The sequence below is a fragment of the Coregonus lavaretus genome, assembly GCF_964263955.1.
Source record: "Coregonus lavaretus genome assembly, chromosome: 2".
In the NCBI taxonomy this organism is placed as follows: domain Eukaryota; kingdom Metazoa; phylum Chordata; class Actinopteri; order Salmoniformes; family Salmonidae; genus Coregonus; species Coregonus lavaretus.
Genome location: NC_139989.1, coordinates 46,965,765 through 46,984,866, shown reverse-complemented (window position 1 = coordinate 46,984,866; position 19,102 = coordinate 46,965,765). Strand labels below are relative to the sequence as shown.

Genomic DNA, 19,102 nt, shown 5'->3' with positions numbered 1-19,102 from the left:
TGATGCCCCGTTTCCAGTAAGATTATAAACAAGAAACCACCAGCTGACGAGGTTACACGAGTTGAGATCCAAACGAAACCTGTCCCCCGCCTTGTATCAAACCAACTACTCACCACATGCTACACTGGCAGAAACCTACCTAAGCAATGACAATAAAATATGACTCATTTACAAAACGTGTGGGGCGTGCAATGAAGAGTAATGATAAGGTTTGCATAAATTGTGTGAGAGCAAAAAACATACCTTTTCCATTCAAGACTAGAAAGACAATTATCTTTTTATTCAACCAAAACACTAGTCAATTGTGCATCCCCCTTGCCTTAGACATGGAAAGCCCATGGAGGAATAGCATTTACCATGAATAACAGTTACCATTTCAGAAAATCTCACAACAAAGTTTGCAAAAAAAAGTTAATGTTTGTTTTATTGCTGCAATGCAGTCCAGAAAACTGTCTGTTACATAAGCACACCTTCACATTGGACATTTATTGCATTAAAAAGGTGAGCAGCACCCAACTTTTCAGTACAGTAATTTCAGTACTGTATCAAAAAGCAGTGGGCTTGCAATGACACCTATTGGCAGAACATATAGTCTTAATAAAAATAATAATGTCTATGGTGAAAGTAGATTAAAAAAATAAAAGCAAGGGTTATAGGTTACTACCCAAATAAGTATTCTAGGGAATGTGATGTTTAGGAAAACTGCTTTATTAATTATAACAAAATGTCATGCAAGTCAATACCAACAATAGGAATACAATCTTAGTATAAAACAAATGTATTACAACACATAAATACAACAGACAATCCAACTACAGGACAAACAACTACTGGACAGTTGTGGCAACTTTCCTTTGATCTCTTCTACCATTCAGTGTTGACAAAGTTCCACAGCTCATCACTGACTGAACACCGAGACCGCACAGAGGTGTCTATGTTGATGGGTGTGGCCAGGTCAGCGCCATAGTGCACTGCAAAGGTTTAAAGTACAGTCAAACATTAGTTAACACAACCAAAACCCACATCAACCAGCCATTAAACAAGAATTCCACATTTGTGACTGTTGTCAAAGGGTGTTGGAAAAAGATATGCAGTGACAAATACCTCCTCTCAGAATGTGTGGCTCCGTGTCATACTCCCACTTGATCTTGGTCACCTTGTGGTACAACTGGGCCACGTATCTGCAGAATGAACAGTTTATGTCAAGTTGCACCATGCTGTTCATGATGTGAGATCAATGCTCACCGATTATCAGGGTTTAGTGTGGTGGGCTCTTGTGTGGTGTTGTGTTGGAGTGATTATTTCAGTATGACTGTTAGTCCCACTCACATGGCTGATGGGATGACCTCAGTGGTGTCATCATCAACCTCCTGCTGCAGGGTCTGCAGCTCCTGCTCTGAGTCACGCAGATTCTCCAGCTCCCTCTGCAGGAACCTGAGGAACAGGTCAAGGAAACCAACATGGGGAGAATCTCAACTAGATGCGCTCGACTCCTCAACGCCATCCTCTCCTTACCTGATTTAAAAAAAGGTGAAAGGTAATCGAGGAGCGGAGGCGAGGAAACGTGGAAACAAATGTGCTTGTATTAAATTTACATTTTAGTCAGTTAGCAGACGCTTTAGTCCAGAGCGACTTACAATAGTGAGTGTATACTTTTTTTCCATACTGGTCCCCCGTGGGAATCAAACCCAAAACCCTGGCGTTGCAAGCGCCATGCTCTACCAACTGAGCCACACAGGACCAGTTGACTCCTTGTCCACTCGTACTTAATCAGGCAAATTATGTTTACAGGGGTGGAATTCCAAAATAAGTATAACGTGATAAAAACACATTTAGCTAGTTGTACAAGACATTCCATAGATAAAAGTAGCGTATCATTTTTAAATGTATGCATGCATTTCTCTTTCGAGAAAACAGCTGATTCAAAGGGGTTGTGGCAGATTTTAACACCCTTCCGCGCTAGTAACAGGGATGATACTCTTGTGCATCCTCTGGCGAAGTAGGTAATCGAGGAGGTGAGCATACTCCCCCGTTCGCCTAACAACAAATTGACACTCTCCTAGACCACTGACTCGACCACTTATTGGTTTCCGGGTCACGGAGGAGAGGAGGACGGAGTCGTCAAGGAGAGGACAGACTTTTCCCCAATTGAGAATCTCCCACAGAAATCCTAGCCTCCTAAAATAGTGTTGTTTTATACAATCAACAACAGCATATGACTGACATAAATCAAATCAATCAGTCAACATCTCTTCTCAGATAGTCACTACAGTTACAGGCACACAATAATGATTATTGTTCAATTAATATAATAGTTCAATTTAAATGTTTACATGCTTTGCAAGAAGAACGATTTCCATAATAATCCTGTTTACATGGACACATCTACACAGGCTACCTGATGGTACTTTGATAAATGCAGAAAATCGCATTTCAAAATAAACGTTCTACCATAGCGACTACCTTATTTTTGGGCAACGTATTTGATTCTGAGCTGAGAAATAAAGTTTGCTTGTGAAAACTATTTCTAAGATGCATACTTTCAGTTTTTCCGAACTTACTTAACTCATGCATAAAGGAGGCTTGCTCTGCTGGGACATGCGCAAATAAAATACACCTGTGGATCGCCTGTTTAAATGTCCTTATAATTCGAAAGATTTCTCATGAAACCAGGTGTTTTAATAAGAGTTTATTGATGCATCTGTGTGTCAAGCTAAGTAACATAATAAAAAAATCCCCATCAAAACCCGTCAATTTAAGCATGGGCTGCGTCTCAATCAAACAAACTAATATGACCCCTCTATGGAAAGGGGAGACACTCACGATGGTGTTCACCGTTTTGCTCGTCTGAAGGTAACCCATACAAACGAATGGAAGTATGGAGGTAGTTTTGTGCCAACAAAAATAAGGGGTTAAATATGTGTCCAATAAAACAAAACAAAATCCTGAACTTTCTTATATTTATGAATGTGTTATTCAATGCGTTTCTATGGGCTATAGTAGTAAAGGCCAAATTCAATATTTTATCAAATAATTGTTTTCTATTTCTGGGGATATCTAAAGGGGTCCTAAAATTCTAAATCAAATAGATAAATGATCTTACAATAATTCCATATGTTAGCTTAGAACCCCCTCCAACGGCTTAGACTTTCGCAGGTTAATCGGCGAATGCTTACTTCAATTTTCACCTTACGCTGAATAAGATAAGCAGAGTAAGGTGTTAAAATGACTATTGCCATACTCTGCCTACTGCCATAATTAGTGTATTATTAAATTACTAGTGTGCATATAAACTGAAAACTCAAAATACTTTCAACAATGGATGGCAGCCTGGTCAGCCTGCTGCTACAGACATCCTCAAGGTAGAATGTTGACTGCTCCCTATATGTATTATCTGGGTAACACAGCATTCATGTGCGCTTTTGAGAGCACCAATTGCAGTACATGAAGGACTTGTTCTGTGTAGAGACAGAGCATGACTGGGTGAAGGATACTGTAGTTCTGAGTCCATGTCCTGGCTTTTTGGGCAACGTATTTGGGCAACGCTTTTTAGGCAACGTATTTGATTCTGAGCTGAGAAATAAAGTTTGCTTATGAAAACTATTTCTAAGATGCATACTTTCAGTTTTTCCGAACTTACTTAACTCATGCATAAAGGAGGCTTGCTCTGCTGGGACATGCGCAAATAAAATACACCTGTGGATCGCCTGTTTAAATGTCCTTATAATTCGAAAGATTTCTCATGAAACCAGGTGTTTTAATAAGAGTTTATTGATGCATCTGTGTGTCAAGCTAAGTAACATAATAAAAAAATCCCCATCAAAACCAGTCAATTTAAGCATGGGCTGCGTCTCAATCAAACAAACTAATATGACCCCACTATGGAAAGGGGAGACACTCACGATGGTGTTCACCGTTTTGCTCGTCTGAAGGTAACCCATACAAACGAAGGGAAGTATGGAGGTAGTTTTGTGCCAACAAAAATAAGGGGTTAAATATGTGTCCAATAAAACAAAACAAAATCCCGAACTTTCTTATATTTATGAATGTGTTATTCAATGCGTTTCTATGGGCTATAGTAGTAAAGGCCAAATTCAATATTTTATCAAATAATTGTTTTCTATTTCTGGGGATATCTAAAGGGGTCCTAAAATTCTAAATCAAATAGATAAATGATCTTACAATAATTCCATATGTTAGCTTAGAACCCCCTCCAACGGCTTAGACTTTCGCAGGTTAATCGGCGAATGCTTACTTCAATTTTCACCTTACGCTGAATAAGATAAGCAGAGTAAGGTGTTAAAATGACTATTGCCATACTCTGCCTACTGCCATAATTAGTGTATTATTAAATTACTAGTGTGCATATAAACTGAAAACTCAAAATACTTTCAACAATGGATGGCAGCCTGGTCAGCCTGCTGCTACAGACATCCTCAAGGTAGAATGTTGACTGCTCCCTATATGTATTATCTGGGTAACACAGCATTCATGTGCGCTTTTGAGAGCACCAATTGCAGTACATGAAGGACTTGTTCTGTGTAGAGACAGAGCATGACTGGGTGAAGGATACTGTAGTTCTGAGTCCATGTCCTGGCTTTTTGCTGTACACTGCTGCAGCTCCTGCTCCAGGCTGTCCAGCTCCCGCTCTGCCTGGCTCTTCTGCTCCTCCATGTCCAGCAGCTTCTGGCTTGCCTTGTCCTCACACTGAACTACATCTGAGGACAATGGCGATAGAGATTAGGCTTGGAACAAATATCTTGACAGCATGGAAATAAAGTAAGTTATCATATGACAAGATCTACAATTTGATTATTTTTCCTTACCGTTTAACATCTGTGTGATGGTTTTCTTCGTGTCCCAGTGTTGCTCAAAGAAACACTGCTGTTTTTCTCTCACTATTCTCAATTTATCGTCAGCTTTGCTGCTTTTCAGTATTTGGACCATCGCCTCTCCCGTGTCCATAAAGTCCTGAAACCCGTTGCTCTGAGACATGGTGACACGTGTTTTCTGTGGAAAATGTTAGTAGAAATGTAATTTAATACATTTCTGCATTAGAGTAGACCGGCTAGTGCATCAACACCACTTAAATGGTTTGCTGGCTACGGTCAACAAAATCCAATGCAATGTCTAGCTAACGTTAGCTGCAGACGCTCTTGCTTGAAAACATTAGCAGTCAACTTTAATGTCCAGACCCTCTAACAACGACTGTCACGAACATCTTAATTATATACGTTTAGAAAGTTGTACAATAACGAGCACTGACTTACCGTGCTTTGCCGAATGTAAACAGTTCAACTGCGAGTTTTGGTTCACTTCACTCGTTTTCGTAATTCAAAGTTGTACAGCGAACGCGCGCGCTTTCATGAGGTGCCAGAGAATGTGCCTGATGGAATTTTTGTTTCCAAACAAAAACCTTAATTACAGGAGAAATGTAAAGTATTTATTCACATAAACAATATAACATATATTAAGTAGACGCCTACAATTGAAAATATCAACTTAATAGAAAACGCCACAAATATCCAGCGTTCTGATTGGCTATATCCACATGGGGGCGCCAATGTCATGAGTGGAATATTTATTTTAAACCATGGAACCTGATGGACCCACGGAGTTTCATTTTCATTACACGAACCACGTACACTGCAGTGGTTCCCAAACTTTTTCGGTTACTGTACCAACAACTGAATTTTGCTCTGCCCGGAGTACCCCCTCATGTGCATTTTAGCAGTAGGCCTATGGTCTTTTCTTCTCAAGTACCCCCTGTGGATAGGCCAAGTACCCATATGGGTCCTAGTACCCCTGGTTGGGAACCAATGACTTACAGTATACATACTCTCTTTGATGGAACTTCGGTTGTGTGGTGAAATAGGTAGCCTAATCCCCTTTCAGTCCGAAGAGGTTATTTCTGGACAAAATGTGTGCATTTTAGGGAACCATTTTTTCCTCAAGAACAGGTCAGAGACCAAAAACAACAAATAATCGGAGTACACAAAATGTACTACAATTGTGTTGCAGTTTGCGAAATACAGTCAAGTAAATAACAATTGTTCCAAGAGTTGTTCAAGCTGATCTGATAGTTTCCAGGAATAAAATACACAATTGAAAGCAGTTCACCTGGAGGGGCGCTCAGAAAAATAGCAGAAACTGGCAACTATCAGTGCCAATGCTATTGTAAGCTCATTCAATTTTGATTTATTAAGAACCATACTGTTCTCTGGTCCATTTATATTGTGCAATTTGTCACTTTACCAACCGTTCTCCACAAACCACAAAAATATAAGGGGAAATAAATCATAATGGTGCCGTTCTCTCCCTCACTCCTTGCTCCCTTGCTTCTCAGTCTTCTCTTGAGCTTTTCGTTTCTGCCTGCCAAGCTGCCTGAAGTGCAGCCTCTTGGGATTCAGTCCATAGGCCTTAAGTCTCTGCCCGCTGAACTCTCGCCCACCCATTTTCACCCTGAAGGGCCCCTTCCCCGACATGAGGCGGCTTCCTGGGTGCCTGTGTTTCTTCTTGGGCAATTTTGGCCTTTCAGTCCTTGTGTTGGCAGTCTCCTGAGTGGTAGCAACGGTTTCCTCCTCCAGTTTAATCTTCTTGGATTTGGGTACCAGGAACTCCTCTTCCTCTGCCTGGTCTCCTGCCTCTCTCAGTACCTGGACTACCGTCCCCTCAGCAGAGTCCAATGTAGAGCTTTCCAGACTGGGTCCAGCCTCATCATCCTCCAGATCCTTGTCATCCTTCTCTGCATTCTTCATCCTGTCTCTTCTCTTCTTACCCACTTTGGTCTTGCCCTCTGCTTGTTCTTTGTCCTTCCTGCAAGAAAAGATTAGCACAAATTGGTCAGTTATGATGATTCAGTTTTCAGATTTATTGGAGAACATAATCTGCATATGGTAGAATACTCACTCAGCATAGAAAGAGTTCAAGACTTCTTTCTTTTTGTTCACATTTCGTGATTTGATTTTGTAGTTCTGCAAATCACTCATCTCCTCCTTGTCAGACCTGAAAAAGAGATGAAGAAAAAAATAGAAAAGGACTAATCTGAAAGGCCATTTTCCCCCATAGGTAGCTGATTAGTAAAAGGCCTACTGTTTTGAGACCAGGTTCAGCACCTGAACATGCAGGTCTTCTTTAGCGAGGCCCAGCGGTTCAGCTCTTTCTCATCTGCTCCCAGGATCTAAGGAGGGAGGCACAAGTTACTTTCTGTAATAGTAACATATTCATACAGCCACTTTAAACAAAGACGCTAAATCCACAGAAATTACTTCAAACCTAATTTGTGCAGATAAGGCTCCATGCAAGTTGATAACTCAGTGCATACAATCATTGCCCTTTCTAGCGTTCTGTCTCCTCATGCTCATCTGCTCAGAGAGAAGATTAACTGAGTCATTCCCTGGTCAGAGCCATCCCCGGAGGGTGACAATACCAGGTCAGTCACATCTCAGGTCATCAGTGCAGGACTCTTGGTCTGTACAGTACAACTTGTACAGTGTCTTGCGAAAGTATTCACCCCCTTGGCATTTTTCCTATTTTGATGCCTTACAACCTGGAATTAAAATGGATTTTTTGGGGGTTTGTATCATTTGATTTACACAACATGCCTACCACTTTGAAGATGCAAAATATTTTTTATTGTGTAACAAACAAGAAATAAGACAAAAAAAACGGTAAACTTGAGCGTGCATAGCTATTCACCCCTCCAAAGTCAATACTCGAGCCACCTTTTGCAGCAATTACAGCTGCAATCTCTTGGGGTACGTCTCTATAAGCTTGGCACATCTAGCCACTGGGATTTCTGACAATTCTTCAAGGCAAAACTGCTCCAGCTCCTTCAAGTTGGATAGGTTCCGCTGGTGTACAGCAATCTTTAAGTCATACCACAGATTCTCAATTGGATTGAGGTATGGGCTTTGACTAGGCCATTCCAAGACATTTAAATGTTTCCCCTTAAACCACTTGAGTGTTGCTTTAGCAGTATGCTTAGGGTCGTCGTCCTGCTGGAAGGTGAAACTCCATCCCAGTCTCAAATCTCTGGAAGACCGAAACAGGTTTCCCCTCAATCATTTCCCTGTATTTAGCACCATCCATCATTCCTTCAATTCTGACCAGTTTCCCAGTCCCTGCCGATGAAAAACATCCCCACAGCATGATGCTGCCACCACCATGCTTCACTGTGGGGATGGTGTTTAATTTTTAATATTTTCTTGGGGCGATGAGGTGTTGGGTTTGCGCCAGACATTTTCCTTGATGGCCAAAAAGCTCAATTTTGGTCTCATCTGACCAGAGTACCTTCTTCCATATGTTTGGGGAGTCTCCCACATGCCTTTTGGCGAACACCAAACGTGTTTGCTTATTTTTTTCTTTAAGCAATGGCTTTTTTCTGGCCACTCTTCCGTAAAGCCCAGCTCTGTGGAGTGTACGGCTTAAAAGTGGTCCTATGGACAGATACTCCAATCTTTGCAGCCTTCAGGGTTATCTTTGGTCTCTTTGTTGCCTCTCTGATTAATGCCCTCCTTGCCTGGTCCGTGAGTTTTGGTGGGTGGCCCTCTCTTGGCAGGTTTCTTGTGGTGCCATATTCTTTCCATTTTTTTATAATGGATTTAAAATGGTGCTCTGTGGGATGTTCAAAGTTTCTGATATTTTTTTATAACCCAACCCTGATCTGTACTTCTCCACAACTTTTTCCCTGACCTGTTTGGAGAGCTCCTTGGTCTTCATGGTGAAGCTTGCTTGGTGGTGCCCCTTGCTTATTGGTGTTGCAGACTCTGGGGCCTTTCAGAACAGGTGTATATATACACTGAGCTCATGTGACAGATCATGTGACACTTAAATAAATTCCACCTGTGTGCAATCTAACTAATTATGTGACTTCTGAAGGTAATTGGTTGCACCAGATCTTATTTAGGGGCTTCATAGCAAAGGGGGTGAATATACAGTGGGGAAAAAAAGTATTTAGTCAGCCACCAATTGTGCAAGTTCTCCCACTTAAAAAGATGAGAGAGGCCTGTAATTTTCATCATAGGTACACGTCAACTATGACAGACAAAATGAGAAGAAAAAATCCAGAAGATCACATTGTAGGATTTTTAATGAATTGATTTGCAAATTATGGTGGAAAATAAGTATTTGGTCAACAACAAAAGTTTCTCAATACTTTGTTATATACCCTTTGTTGGCAATGACACAGGTCAAACGTTTTCTGTAAGTCTTCACAAGGTTTTCACACACTGTTGCTGGTATTTTGGCCCATTCCTCCATGCAGATCTCCTCTAGAGCAGTGATGTTTTGGGGCTGTCGCTGAGCAACATGGACTTTCAACTCCCTCCAAAGATTTCCTATGGGGTTGAGATCTGACCATATGACATTCTCCCAATCCTCTTCTGGATCATCCAAATGCACTCTAGCAAACTTCAGACGGGCCTGGACATGTACTGGCTTAAGCAGGGGGACACGTCTGGCACTGCAGGATTTGAGTCCCTGGCGGCGTAGTGTGTTACTGATGGTAGGCTTTGTTACTTTGGTCCCAGCTCTCTGCAGGTCATTCACTAGGTCCCCCTGTGTGGTTCTGGGATTTTTGCTCACCGTTCTTGTGATCATTTTGACCCCACGGGGTGAGATCTTGCGTGGAGCCCCAGATCGAGGGAGATTATCAGTGGTCTTGTATGTCTTCCATTTCCTAATAATTGCTCCCACAGTTGATTTCTTCAAACCAAGCTGCTTACCTATTGCAGATTCAGTCTTCCCAGCCTGGTGCAGGTCTACAATTTTGTTTCTGGTGTCCTTTGACAGCTCTTTGGTCTTGGCCATAGTGGAGATTTGGAGTGTGACTGTTTGAGGTTGTGGACCGGTATCTTTTATACTGATAACAAGTTCAAACAGGTGCCATTAATACAGGTAATGAGTGGAGGACAGAGGAGCCTCTTAAAGAAGAAGTTACAGGTCTGTGAGAGCCAGAAATCATGCTTGTTTGTAGGTGACCAAATACTTATTTTCCACCCTAATTTGCAAATAAATTCATTAAAAATCCTACAATGTGATTTTCTGGATTTTTTTTCTCTCAATTTGTCTGTCATAGTTGACATATACCTATGATGAAAATTACAGGCCTCTCATCTTTTTAAGTGGGAGAACAATTGGTGGCTGACTAAATACTTTTTTTCCCCACTGTATATGCACGCACCACTTTTCCATTATTTATTTATTTGAATTTTTTGAAACAAGTTCTTTTTTTCATTTCGCTTCACCAATTTGGACTATTTTGTGTATTTACATTTAAGTCATTTAGCAGACGCTCTTATCCAGAGCGACTTACAAATTATGTCCATTACATGAAATCCAAATAAAAATCAATTTCAATTACAGGTTGTAATGCAACAAAATAGGGAAAACGCCAAGGGGGATGAATACTTTTGCAAGGCACTGTATAACACAACCCAGGGTTGTGGTCAATTCTATTTCAATTCCAGTCAACTAAAAAAATTTACCAAACTCCAATTCAAATTCAACATTTTCCTCATTGAAAAAGGATGGAAAAAATTTTGAATTTTAGTGTACTTCCTGAATTGACCCCAACCCTGAGACAACCTAGTACGAACTAGAGCTCCCAGTCTCACCTCGTCAGTGGACAGGCCAAAGTCATTGGCCAGGACTTGCCTGTAGCGAAACCTGCAGGGGATGTCATCTATGATGTCCTCATAGTCCAGCTTATAGTATTCGTCCAGGTACTGCTCAAAGGACTTCTCCTCTGAAACACACAAAGGATGGATGCATGAAAGAGCATTCAGTCTCAATATCTGTATACTATATCGAACAGAATCTAAAAGGGTAAGGAAAATAATCCAAGGTTCATGGTGCTGAACCTCCTGAGACTCACGGGGGTCAAACACAGGCTTGTTTTGGGTGATGACCTCAGCAAAATGAGACTTCTTTCTCTTCTTTCCCATCAGCGGGGCATCCTCCTTCTTCATCTTCCTCTTCTCCTTTTTCTTCTGCTTCTTGGAGGTGCTTGGCTGACTGGGATCATAGTCCGCATCCATCTGGTCAAGTGAGAGTTCAGATGAGTGAGTCACAGCCTGACTATCTCCAACATCAACAAGACCTTTATTTCTGACTAGCCTCCCCTAAACTCGTTTTTGAAGGTCTGTGCTGGGTCAATGCTGAAGTGATGATCATGTTAGAGGAACTCACAATAAAATCTGGATCTTCACAGTTTGGCTGGTCATACTCTTCTCCTTCATGCTCCTCCTCACCACCATATTCCTCATCTCCACCCTCTCCTGTCCATGTGTCCCAGTTCCAGTGTTCTGCAGGACAGAGAAAGCTCCCTTATTACAATGCCACTGATTCTAAGGTATTCGATTCTACGAGAGAATAAAGTCAGCAACGAGTGACTTACCACCCTCCAGCTCTTCAACTTCAAACTGGGGCTTCTCCCCCTCTTCCTCTCCATAATATTCATCACCAAAGAATTTCTGAAAAAAGATAAATACAGGGAGAATAAGATGAGTGTCTTTTTATTTAGAATCTGTTTATTTTCTTGAGCTGTGCGAGTAGTCACCTGCATGAGCTGGTCATGCTGCTGGGGGTCAAAGTCTCCCTCCAGGTCCACCTGACTGAAGGCCAGCTGCTCATTGCCTGTCAGCTCCTGCAGCCGCCGCAGCTTCTCCATAATCTCATTACGCTTCAGGTTCTTCAGCTGCTTCAGCTGCTCATGCTTCTGCTCCTTCTCCTGCAGGGGCCAGAAGAGTGACAGGTGGGTTAGTTGGGAGAGTGGGGGAAATGAGGAAGGGATGGAGTGATGGATAAGATGAACTAAAAGATGGAGAGTAAAGTGAGTCTGACCTTTTTCTTCCTATCCTTCACTTCCTCCCTTTTGAGCTTCCTGCGCTCGTCTTTGGAGCGGACAGATGTGGCAATGGTACGGGGGTAAGTCTTGATCTGTAAGTAACAATAAGAGACTATGAGACCAGGGTACATACACTACACCACACAAACAGACGTGTGTGTGTGTAGACAGACGGGAAAGTCCACCTTCTGGGCATCAGGCTCCTCAAAGCGGAAGTTGTAGTGTCTTTCAAAGTCCTCCTGGCGCTCCAAGAACGACTCCCCATCCTCTTCTGAGTCCTCCACGTCATCATTCACCACCTCGTCATAGCTGGGGATCCTGCACACAGCCATGCCAGATTAGTACACAGTCAGAGTGGTGCTGAGCACTGCTCTATGATTACAATTGAAAGCATTCATGAGCAAAACAAAAAAATTTATAGACATAAAATAACTTGTGTAAATAACTGTCACCTGTCCTCGTCATCTTTCTCCATGTAGCCCTTATTCAGGACAAAGTCCCTAAGGAAACACTCCTTCTCATCCAGCTCTGGGTCGTTCCAATAGTCCCTCAGGTATTTCTGTCTCAACACACAGCACATACTTCAGTCACAGCAAGTCATTACATATCTCTCTCTAGCCCTCTAATCCAACAGTCTCTCCATCACTCACCATGTCCTGCACCTCTTCTGGGCCCTCCAGCTCTGCCTGGCCTTTCAGCCAGTCCACATAATCCTCTTCCTCTTTATCCTGTTGGGTAGAAAGATATAACAGGTTAGAGGAATAGAACATTTATCTCTGCGGTGCTTTATACTGTAAGATAAGACAAAGTCGGGCACCGGTTCCCACGCTGACCTTCTCTTCCTGTGTTTTGGTCCTCCTCTTCAGCAGCTGAAAGTCGTTCTCCGCTTCAATGCCCTCCTCATCACTGTCCTGTATGAACTTACGGAAGCTGGAGGAAGCATGACAGTGTTTATGTTACAAAGACAGGTATAAACAACACAAATGAATAAGTTGTTTTTTAGGACTAAGGGCACAGTGATTGAGAGAACTGAACCCTTACCTCTCTTTCAATTCTCTCTGCTCCTGGATGTAACTTGGAGATGCAGCTCTCTGTCAAAAAAATCAAAGGCAAACAATAAATGACTTCTCATTACATACCTCCATGTAAATGTATCATTACATACAATGTATCATAACATACCTCTCTCCTCTTTGCAGCCTCTTCATCATCACTCTCCTCATCCTCCTCATCCTCATATTTACTGGGAATTAGACAAATTGTTATTATCAAACCATTTGCCCAAAAATGAGACACAAAGAAAGATATGCATAGTAGGAAAACTGCAGCTCACTCACCCTCCCCTTTCCAAGATAACTTTTCGCTCATAATCTTTCAGATACATCGGTTTCTCCGTTTTCTTTGATGTTGAAGACTGGGCATCATCACCAATGGATGCATCTGATTAAGAAAGAAAAGTTGAGACATGAAAGACACCTCTTAAACAAACAAGCAACACAGAATCAAAGTGTCATACCATAATCAGTTGCAGCAACAACAAGAACCGCTGACTGATGACATACCTTCCACTGTGTAGAACTTTGCATCAGTCTGATAGATCTTAGGATCTTTCTTCTTCAGCAGAGACAATGTTCTGTAGAAGTCCCTTTCAACTTTGGGGTCAAGTTCCTAAGAAGACACACATTAGCCTGCATTGGAATTACAAATATACAGGTCAAGGACACAAAGGTAGGGCCAAAAACACCGACAAACCATAAACAGAACACCACGGTAGTGTTGACATTGTGAACTTTACATTTTATAGCTAGGCTAATTAGCTACAGTAATAGTACTTACCACCTCGCTATCATCATCGGACTCTGAACCAGACTCACTCTCGTCAGCTTGGTCGCTATATTTGTCTTTCACTGAAATAAATCAATGTTGAACATGACAAGCCATTCAATGTAATGCAAGCATTCCCCCAGGAAAACAAGACAGAACTAGATTGCTAGCTAGCTGAACATGCTAGCGACCAGGTTATAACCAAACATGTAGCGGTGGCTAAGTTATCTAATTATACGTTCAGAAGTTAAATTAAATAAGTTACAGAATAAGATTACTTTCAAGTGAGAATGGGATCAAAAGTTAGCAAGCTAGTTGAAAAGAAGGATAACTTTAGCTAACATGGGCTAAACGGCTGGCTAGCTAGCCATCTAGCTTGCTAGCTAACATGCTTGGGAAGTTACACTTACGCCTTTGTAACTCTTCTTTTTGCCTATATTTCTCATATTTCTCTGCAAATTTAGAATTAATCTTGAAATCCGATATGCCTGACATGATTACTTGTGAACTGGATAATATTTATCGGAAAAATAAATTCAGGGAAATGTGTTCATGATGCGAATATCCACAGCGCATGTATAGAACTACCACGTGGTTTCCTGAGAAGAGGGTCAGAGTTCCAAACGAGGATCAACCAATCATAGGTTTAGAAAATATGTAAATGTTATTAGCAAATACATTTGTTGCCAATATAAAATGAATTTTTGTATATATACAAAATATTGATTTGCAAATATTTCTTATAACTATATTGCCAATTCAAATTAAGGGTCCTAGTTTGAGAGCATTGATGGCCTTGCCTTTTGTGTTAGTATGAATATTAGTATAATTTATGTTGAGTAATAATCTCCAACATAGTAGCAATGTGTGTCATATACAATGGTAATCTACTCTGTAAACATCTAATGTTTTTGTGTTGTCTGTGTGTGTAGTATGGTGTAGTAGCCCATCACAATGATGTTTTTGGAATGTGACTCAGTAGCACAGCTGGGGGCGCTCTAACACAAAATGTCAATATGTATAGGCCCATATGCACCATGCTGCTCCATCCCTATGGTTTTTAAAAGATCATAAGGTGCCCAGACAGTGAAAGTACAGGAGATAATGTCAACTGGGAGAATGATTTACACAATACTGATGAATGTATGGTAAAAACATTAATTAATTATTCCAGTTATCTGACTCAGAAAGAACAGGTCAAAGACACCAGTTTACTCACCCTGTTTTCAATTGGAATTATCGAGACAACTATTCATTATTTATACTACATCAATATAATGTTCTAGCGACTGGAACGAGCTGCAAAAAACAGTCAAAATAGACAGTTTTATCTCCATCTCTTCTTTCAAAGACTCAATCATGGGCACTCTTACTGACAGCTGTGGCTGCTTCGCGTGATGTATTGTTGTCTCTACCTTCTTGCCTTTGTGCTGTAGTATGAAAAATGTATGCACTCACTAACTGTAAGTCGCTCTGGATAAGAGCGTCTGCTAAATGACAAAAAAAAAATCTAAAATCTAAAATGTTGTCTGTGCCCAATAATGTTTGTACCATGTTTTGTGCAGCTGCCATGTTGTTGTCATGTGGTGTTGCTACCATGCTGTATTGTTCTTGTTGTTGTTGTTGTTGTTCTTCTTCTGTGGGTTTTATGGAAGACTACATCCAAAAGGTGTATTGCCGCCATTAACTGGACAGTTTGAAACCAAAAATAAAATAAAAATAAATCCATACGTAAGTGATTCTAACAATCCACCCTAATAAAAATAGTACATTGCCAAAACAAACAAAACTCCCACTTCTTCCTTCTTTTAGTTCTCCATATCTCCCTTCTCAGGCTCTAGGACCTGAGAAGGTGGTATGTATTTTGCTAATATTCCATGTAACTCCTTTGCTGTGAAATCTTTCAGCCCCAGGAACCGCTCCTCCGCAATCACAATGATTTAAATCTTCCTAGATCTTTTCTCCACCTTGGCAGTGCCATTTATCACCATTGCTATAAAGGCCACAAAGTCCACCTTTTCAACCTTTAAAATGTCAGGATCCTCTTGATGTAAGAGAACCCCTGCAGCCTGCAGTGAAGGCCTTTCCACTCCCATGGACTGTACTGGTGCAACATTCAAAACCCTCAACCCTTTTCACAGCTTCCCCATATGAAATGCTCTGTACAACCCTGACTTTGGCCACCTCATTCTCTTTTACCCTTGTCGTGCATTCAGAAGACGTGGCTTCATGATTCCCACCGCAATTACATGTCACATTTTCTTCACTTTTATAACACATAATACATTTATGATATTTTCCCCACCTTGTACTTCTCGGCTTCTCCCTTCTGCAAACACTTTCTACATGACCAAAAGCTTTACAATGTTCACACTGCATTGTTCTTGGGATGAATGCTCTAACTCTGTAGTTAATATACCCTAACCGCACTTCATTAGGGAGAGACTCCATTTCAAAAAACAAAAGAACAGATAAACCCTCCACTTTTTCCCCATTCACCACTCGATTCATCCGACGTGCTTCAATTACTCCAGGAATATTTTTCATCTCTTCCAAATCAACTTCCCACGAAACGCCAGATATAACCCTAAGGGGTGCCCTGTTCCGAAGCGACACACACAACACTTCAAATGTATCAAATCGATTAAGACACAACGCACGTTCCTTCTGATCCGCAAAATCACAAAAAATCTAAACAAGCCCGCCTCTCGTGATCCTCACATCCTTCACTTTACCCAGCACTCTATCCACCAGTTTGGATAACTCAAACGGTTTCTTGAAGATTGGTACTCTGCTCAGCTGCTCCTCATTAACAAACCGTACGCCTACTAGATAAGAAGGGTCATTCTCATCAATGTACCCTACTTTGCTCCGTTTTCCATTCTTTAGAACAATACTCCAATTCTCCTTGATTCTACCGCCATTGTATTCGGATTCCACTTCATCATCCGCTTCCGCGATCTTCCGTGAATCTGTTTCGTCTCCACACCATGCTATGTTGTTGTTGTCTTAGGTATCTCTTTATGTGGTGTCTCTCTTGTCGTGATGTGTGTTTTGTCCTATATTTTTATTTTTAATACCAGCCTTCATTGTAAATAAGAATGTGTTCTTAACTGATTTGCCTTGTTAAATAAAGGTTATATATACGTATATATATATATATATATATATATATATACATACATATATACATTATGTCCTAATTCTCTCAGTATATTCTGTTTGTCACCTCAACATTCCTGTGGCTTTGACCTCTGAATTGGGCTTTACTCACATCCTTTCAAACAACAATCTAGTATCTGGTCTTACATGGCATCAATTATTATTCATGTTCTCTTTGCTGTTTGCTCTTTGTACTTAGCTACTCGGAGTCATGTCTTCATTTCCCTGGGCCTCCCAATAAAACATCAGTTAAGTTTACACTGCCATTCTTTGTCAATCTATGTAGTTTATCACCACTGTCAAACGAGTCTGTCAGATAATAACACATCCCACCAAAAGCAAACAATAGTGCCTGAGATAAAGATAATGTTTCTGGAATTTCATCCACCTCCTTCCCTGGGTCATGTCTTGAATAGTCGACCAGGTATTGGAGGGCTCTAGGGAGTGTGGCTGCAGTGGGATTCAGAGAGGAGGAAGGTGTTTGTCTGAGGTGATAGCCAAGGGACAGCAGTATAACTGGGTCGTTTCACGAAATGAGTGCCTTTTTTGGTCCCTTTTATGTTTTAAGTAGAAACTGTGCACCAATATTATATTTTTAAAGCCTGATATATTCATTGAAGTACCCTTTAATATAGACCACATGGAGAATTCAATAAATCAGATTTTTATATGAATAAAGACAAAATTCAGTATTTTGACATGTCCCTCCGTGCACCCTCTGTGACTTTCAGGAAGATTTTAACCCACTTAATCCCAACATTTCTCCAAGTTTTCACCATCATTGTCAATTGTTATTTTGCTGCTTTAAAAAAGTCATTTCTGAAGATTAATATTTATTTAATGTGATTAGTGATTAATAAAAAATACAAATAAAAACTGTCCCTCATTTGAAGGTCAACCCTATTACGTGAACTGATCTCTCGTTTTAATATGGTGAAACTATTACTTTAAAAAATGATCTAAAGAACCATTCAACATCTAATAGTCAAATCATAGCATAAAAGAAAGTCAGTTGGTTCTACTATTTTTGGCCATTTTCTGGTGTTTTGTGAAAAAACTGAGTGGGTTGAGCATAACATGTCAGCCTTGTTACCCATAGATAAACAAACTAGAAATGTTTTAACAATGTACATTTTTTTCTGATGCTTGCATTCAATTGCCCCTCCCTGTGGCACACAACAAGCTTCCATTTCCCCTGTCACAAGGTGATGTATGGCTAATTTAAGATGAAATCATCAACCCTGTTACGGTCAACCCTGATACTTTATTTCGCACTTAATAGGGACTTACTATAGTCTTTTTTTTTATTGAACCATAAAAAAACATAAAAACACAAAATCACATGAAAGCACTTTACAAACAGAAATAAGCTTTAAAAAACCCATTTATGTTGGGAAAACTAGTTTTTTATTAAGTTGAACGTGTTCTTTATGGCAGAATGTTAAAATTAGGTGAAATCAAACAGTTTTATTTTTACGAAGTTGCACATCTCAAAAGGCACCGAATTGGTGGATCGACCCAGCTACACTTTGACCAACTTGCTAAATACAGCAACATAAACTTTGTCAGTTATGTATTATTTTATAATAGCCTACCTCATAGGCCCAGTAGTTTTTCTCACCTGACCTGGTATAAATTGGAGTTAAAAATTAGATGAAGATTGTCTTCATCTGAAGAAAATAGATCAAGATGGGATGAAGAATTTCGCTGGAAGCAAAACTACTAATCAAAGCTCTCTGATGTGTAGAATGACATACTGTATCATGTCATCATTATGCAAGAGGGCTCACCTAAAAATGTAGAGTAATTGAAATAGGTAAACAATGGACAAAACATCAACAGGGTTCAGAAGCAAGCAGTGTCCTTCCCTGGCCTATGTCCTCATTTCCACCCACTGCTTCCTCTTCTGGGAAAAGTGAATACGTCCAACCTCTGCATAGAATATTGGCAGATATTCATTGTACACAAAATACATAAGGATGGCCTCACCATTTATCTCTTCTGTAATGTTTACTTAAAATGAGATAGTATGGGTAATATGTTTCCATATAGATAGGTTGTACTGCATATTAACTCCACTGACGATATAAACGGTTTATTACACCAATCTGTTTGAATACGAGTATAAAGAATACTGCCCATATTGATAGTTTGTTACAGTTTTACACTCTTCTGTACCTCTAATAAACTCCAGCTCCAGTTCAGCTGTACTAAACTCATGTTGATATGTTAATGATTAAGGACAACCCGAGGTTCTTTGCTTGAAAA

The 19,102-nt window shown here is 40.5% G+C and overlaps 2 protein-coding genes across 4 annotated transcripts; both read right to left on the bottom strand.

The window, feature by feature from the left end:
• Positions 1-689: 689 nt before the first annotated feature.
• Positions 690-5,360, bottom strand: LOC311150062 (kinetochore protein Spc24-like). Its single transcript, XM_084187326.1, has 6 exons — positions 5,271-5,360; positions 4,827-5,010; positions 4,574-4,718; positions 1,330-1,434; positions 1,105-1,181; positions 690-971 (listed from the first exon to the last, which is right to left on the bottom strand). Exons 2-6 carry the CDS (start codon positions 4,993-4,995, stop codon positions 865-867), a joined length of 603 nt encoding a protein of 200 aa, XP_084043452.1. The 5' UTR covers positions 4,996-5,010; positions 5,271-5,360; the 3' UTR covers positions 690-864.
• A 57-nt stretch (positions 5,361-5,417) lies between these two features.
• On the bottom strand, positions 5,418-18,604 carry LOC311149971 (protein KRI1 homolog). Of its 3 annotated transcripts, none has more exons than XM_084187188.1 (19): positions 18,430-18,604; positions 13,685-13,755; positions 13,411-13,516; positions 13,186-13,288; positions 13,031-13,091; positions 12,890-12,939; positions 12,682-12,778; positions 12,499-12,576; positions 12,301-12,407; positions 12,034-12,166; positions 11,845-11,940; positions 11,561-11,731; positions 11,399-11,474; positions 11,191-11,306; positions 10,877-11,039; positions 10,617-10,747; positions 7,116-7,180; positions 6,910-7,005; positions 5,418-6,816 (listed from the first exon to the last, which is right to left on the bottom strand). In XM_084187188.1, the coding sequence occupies exons 4-19, from the start codon at positions 13,230-13,232 to the stop codon at positions 6,321-6,323; spliced, it is 1,983 nt and encodes a 660-aa protein (XP_084043314.1). In that variant the 5' UTR covers positions 13,233-13,288; positions 13,411-13,516; positions 13,685-13,755; positions 18,430-18,604; the 3' UTR covers positions 5,418-6,320. The 3 variants fall into 3 exon arrangements, with proteins under 3 accessions (XP_084043314.1, XP_084043315.1, XP_084043313.1); XM_084187189.1 differs by having other exon boundaries at positions 18,461-18,604; XM_084187187.1 differs by lacking the exon at positions 18,430-18,604 and adding an exon at positions 14,083-14,279.
• Between the last annotated feature and the right edge of the window lie 498 nt (positions 18,605-19,102).

Bases quoted from the DNA above. Each gene is read 5' to 3' on its own strand.
- LOC311150062 (XM_084187326.1), bottom strand. From the start codon at position 4,995: ATGTCTCAGAGCAACGGGTTTCAGGACTTTATGGACACGGGAGAGGCG. The intron at 4,719-4,826 runs GTAAGGAAAAAT...CATTGTCCTCAG, and splicing joins CATCACACAGATGTTAAACG to ATGTAGTTCAGTGTGAGGAC. The intron at 1,182-1,329 runs GTGAGTGGGACT...TTCATTCTGCAG, and splicing joins GAGGTCATCCCATCAGCCAT to ATACGTGGCCCAGTTGTACC.
- LOC311149971 (XM_084187187.1), bottom strand. From the start codon at position 14,167: ATGTCAGGCATATCGGATTTCAAGATTAATTCTAAATTTGCAGAGAAA. The intron at 12,940-13,030 runs GTATGTTATGAT...TTTTTTTGACAG, and splicing joins AGGCTGCAAAGAGGAGAGAG to AGAGCTGCATCTCCAAGTTA. The intron at 12,167-12,300 runs GTGACAGTTATT...GGCTGTGTGCAG, and splicing joins GAGAAAGATGACGAGGACAG to GATCCCCAGCTATGACGAGG.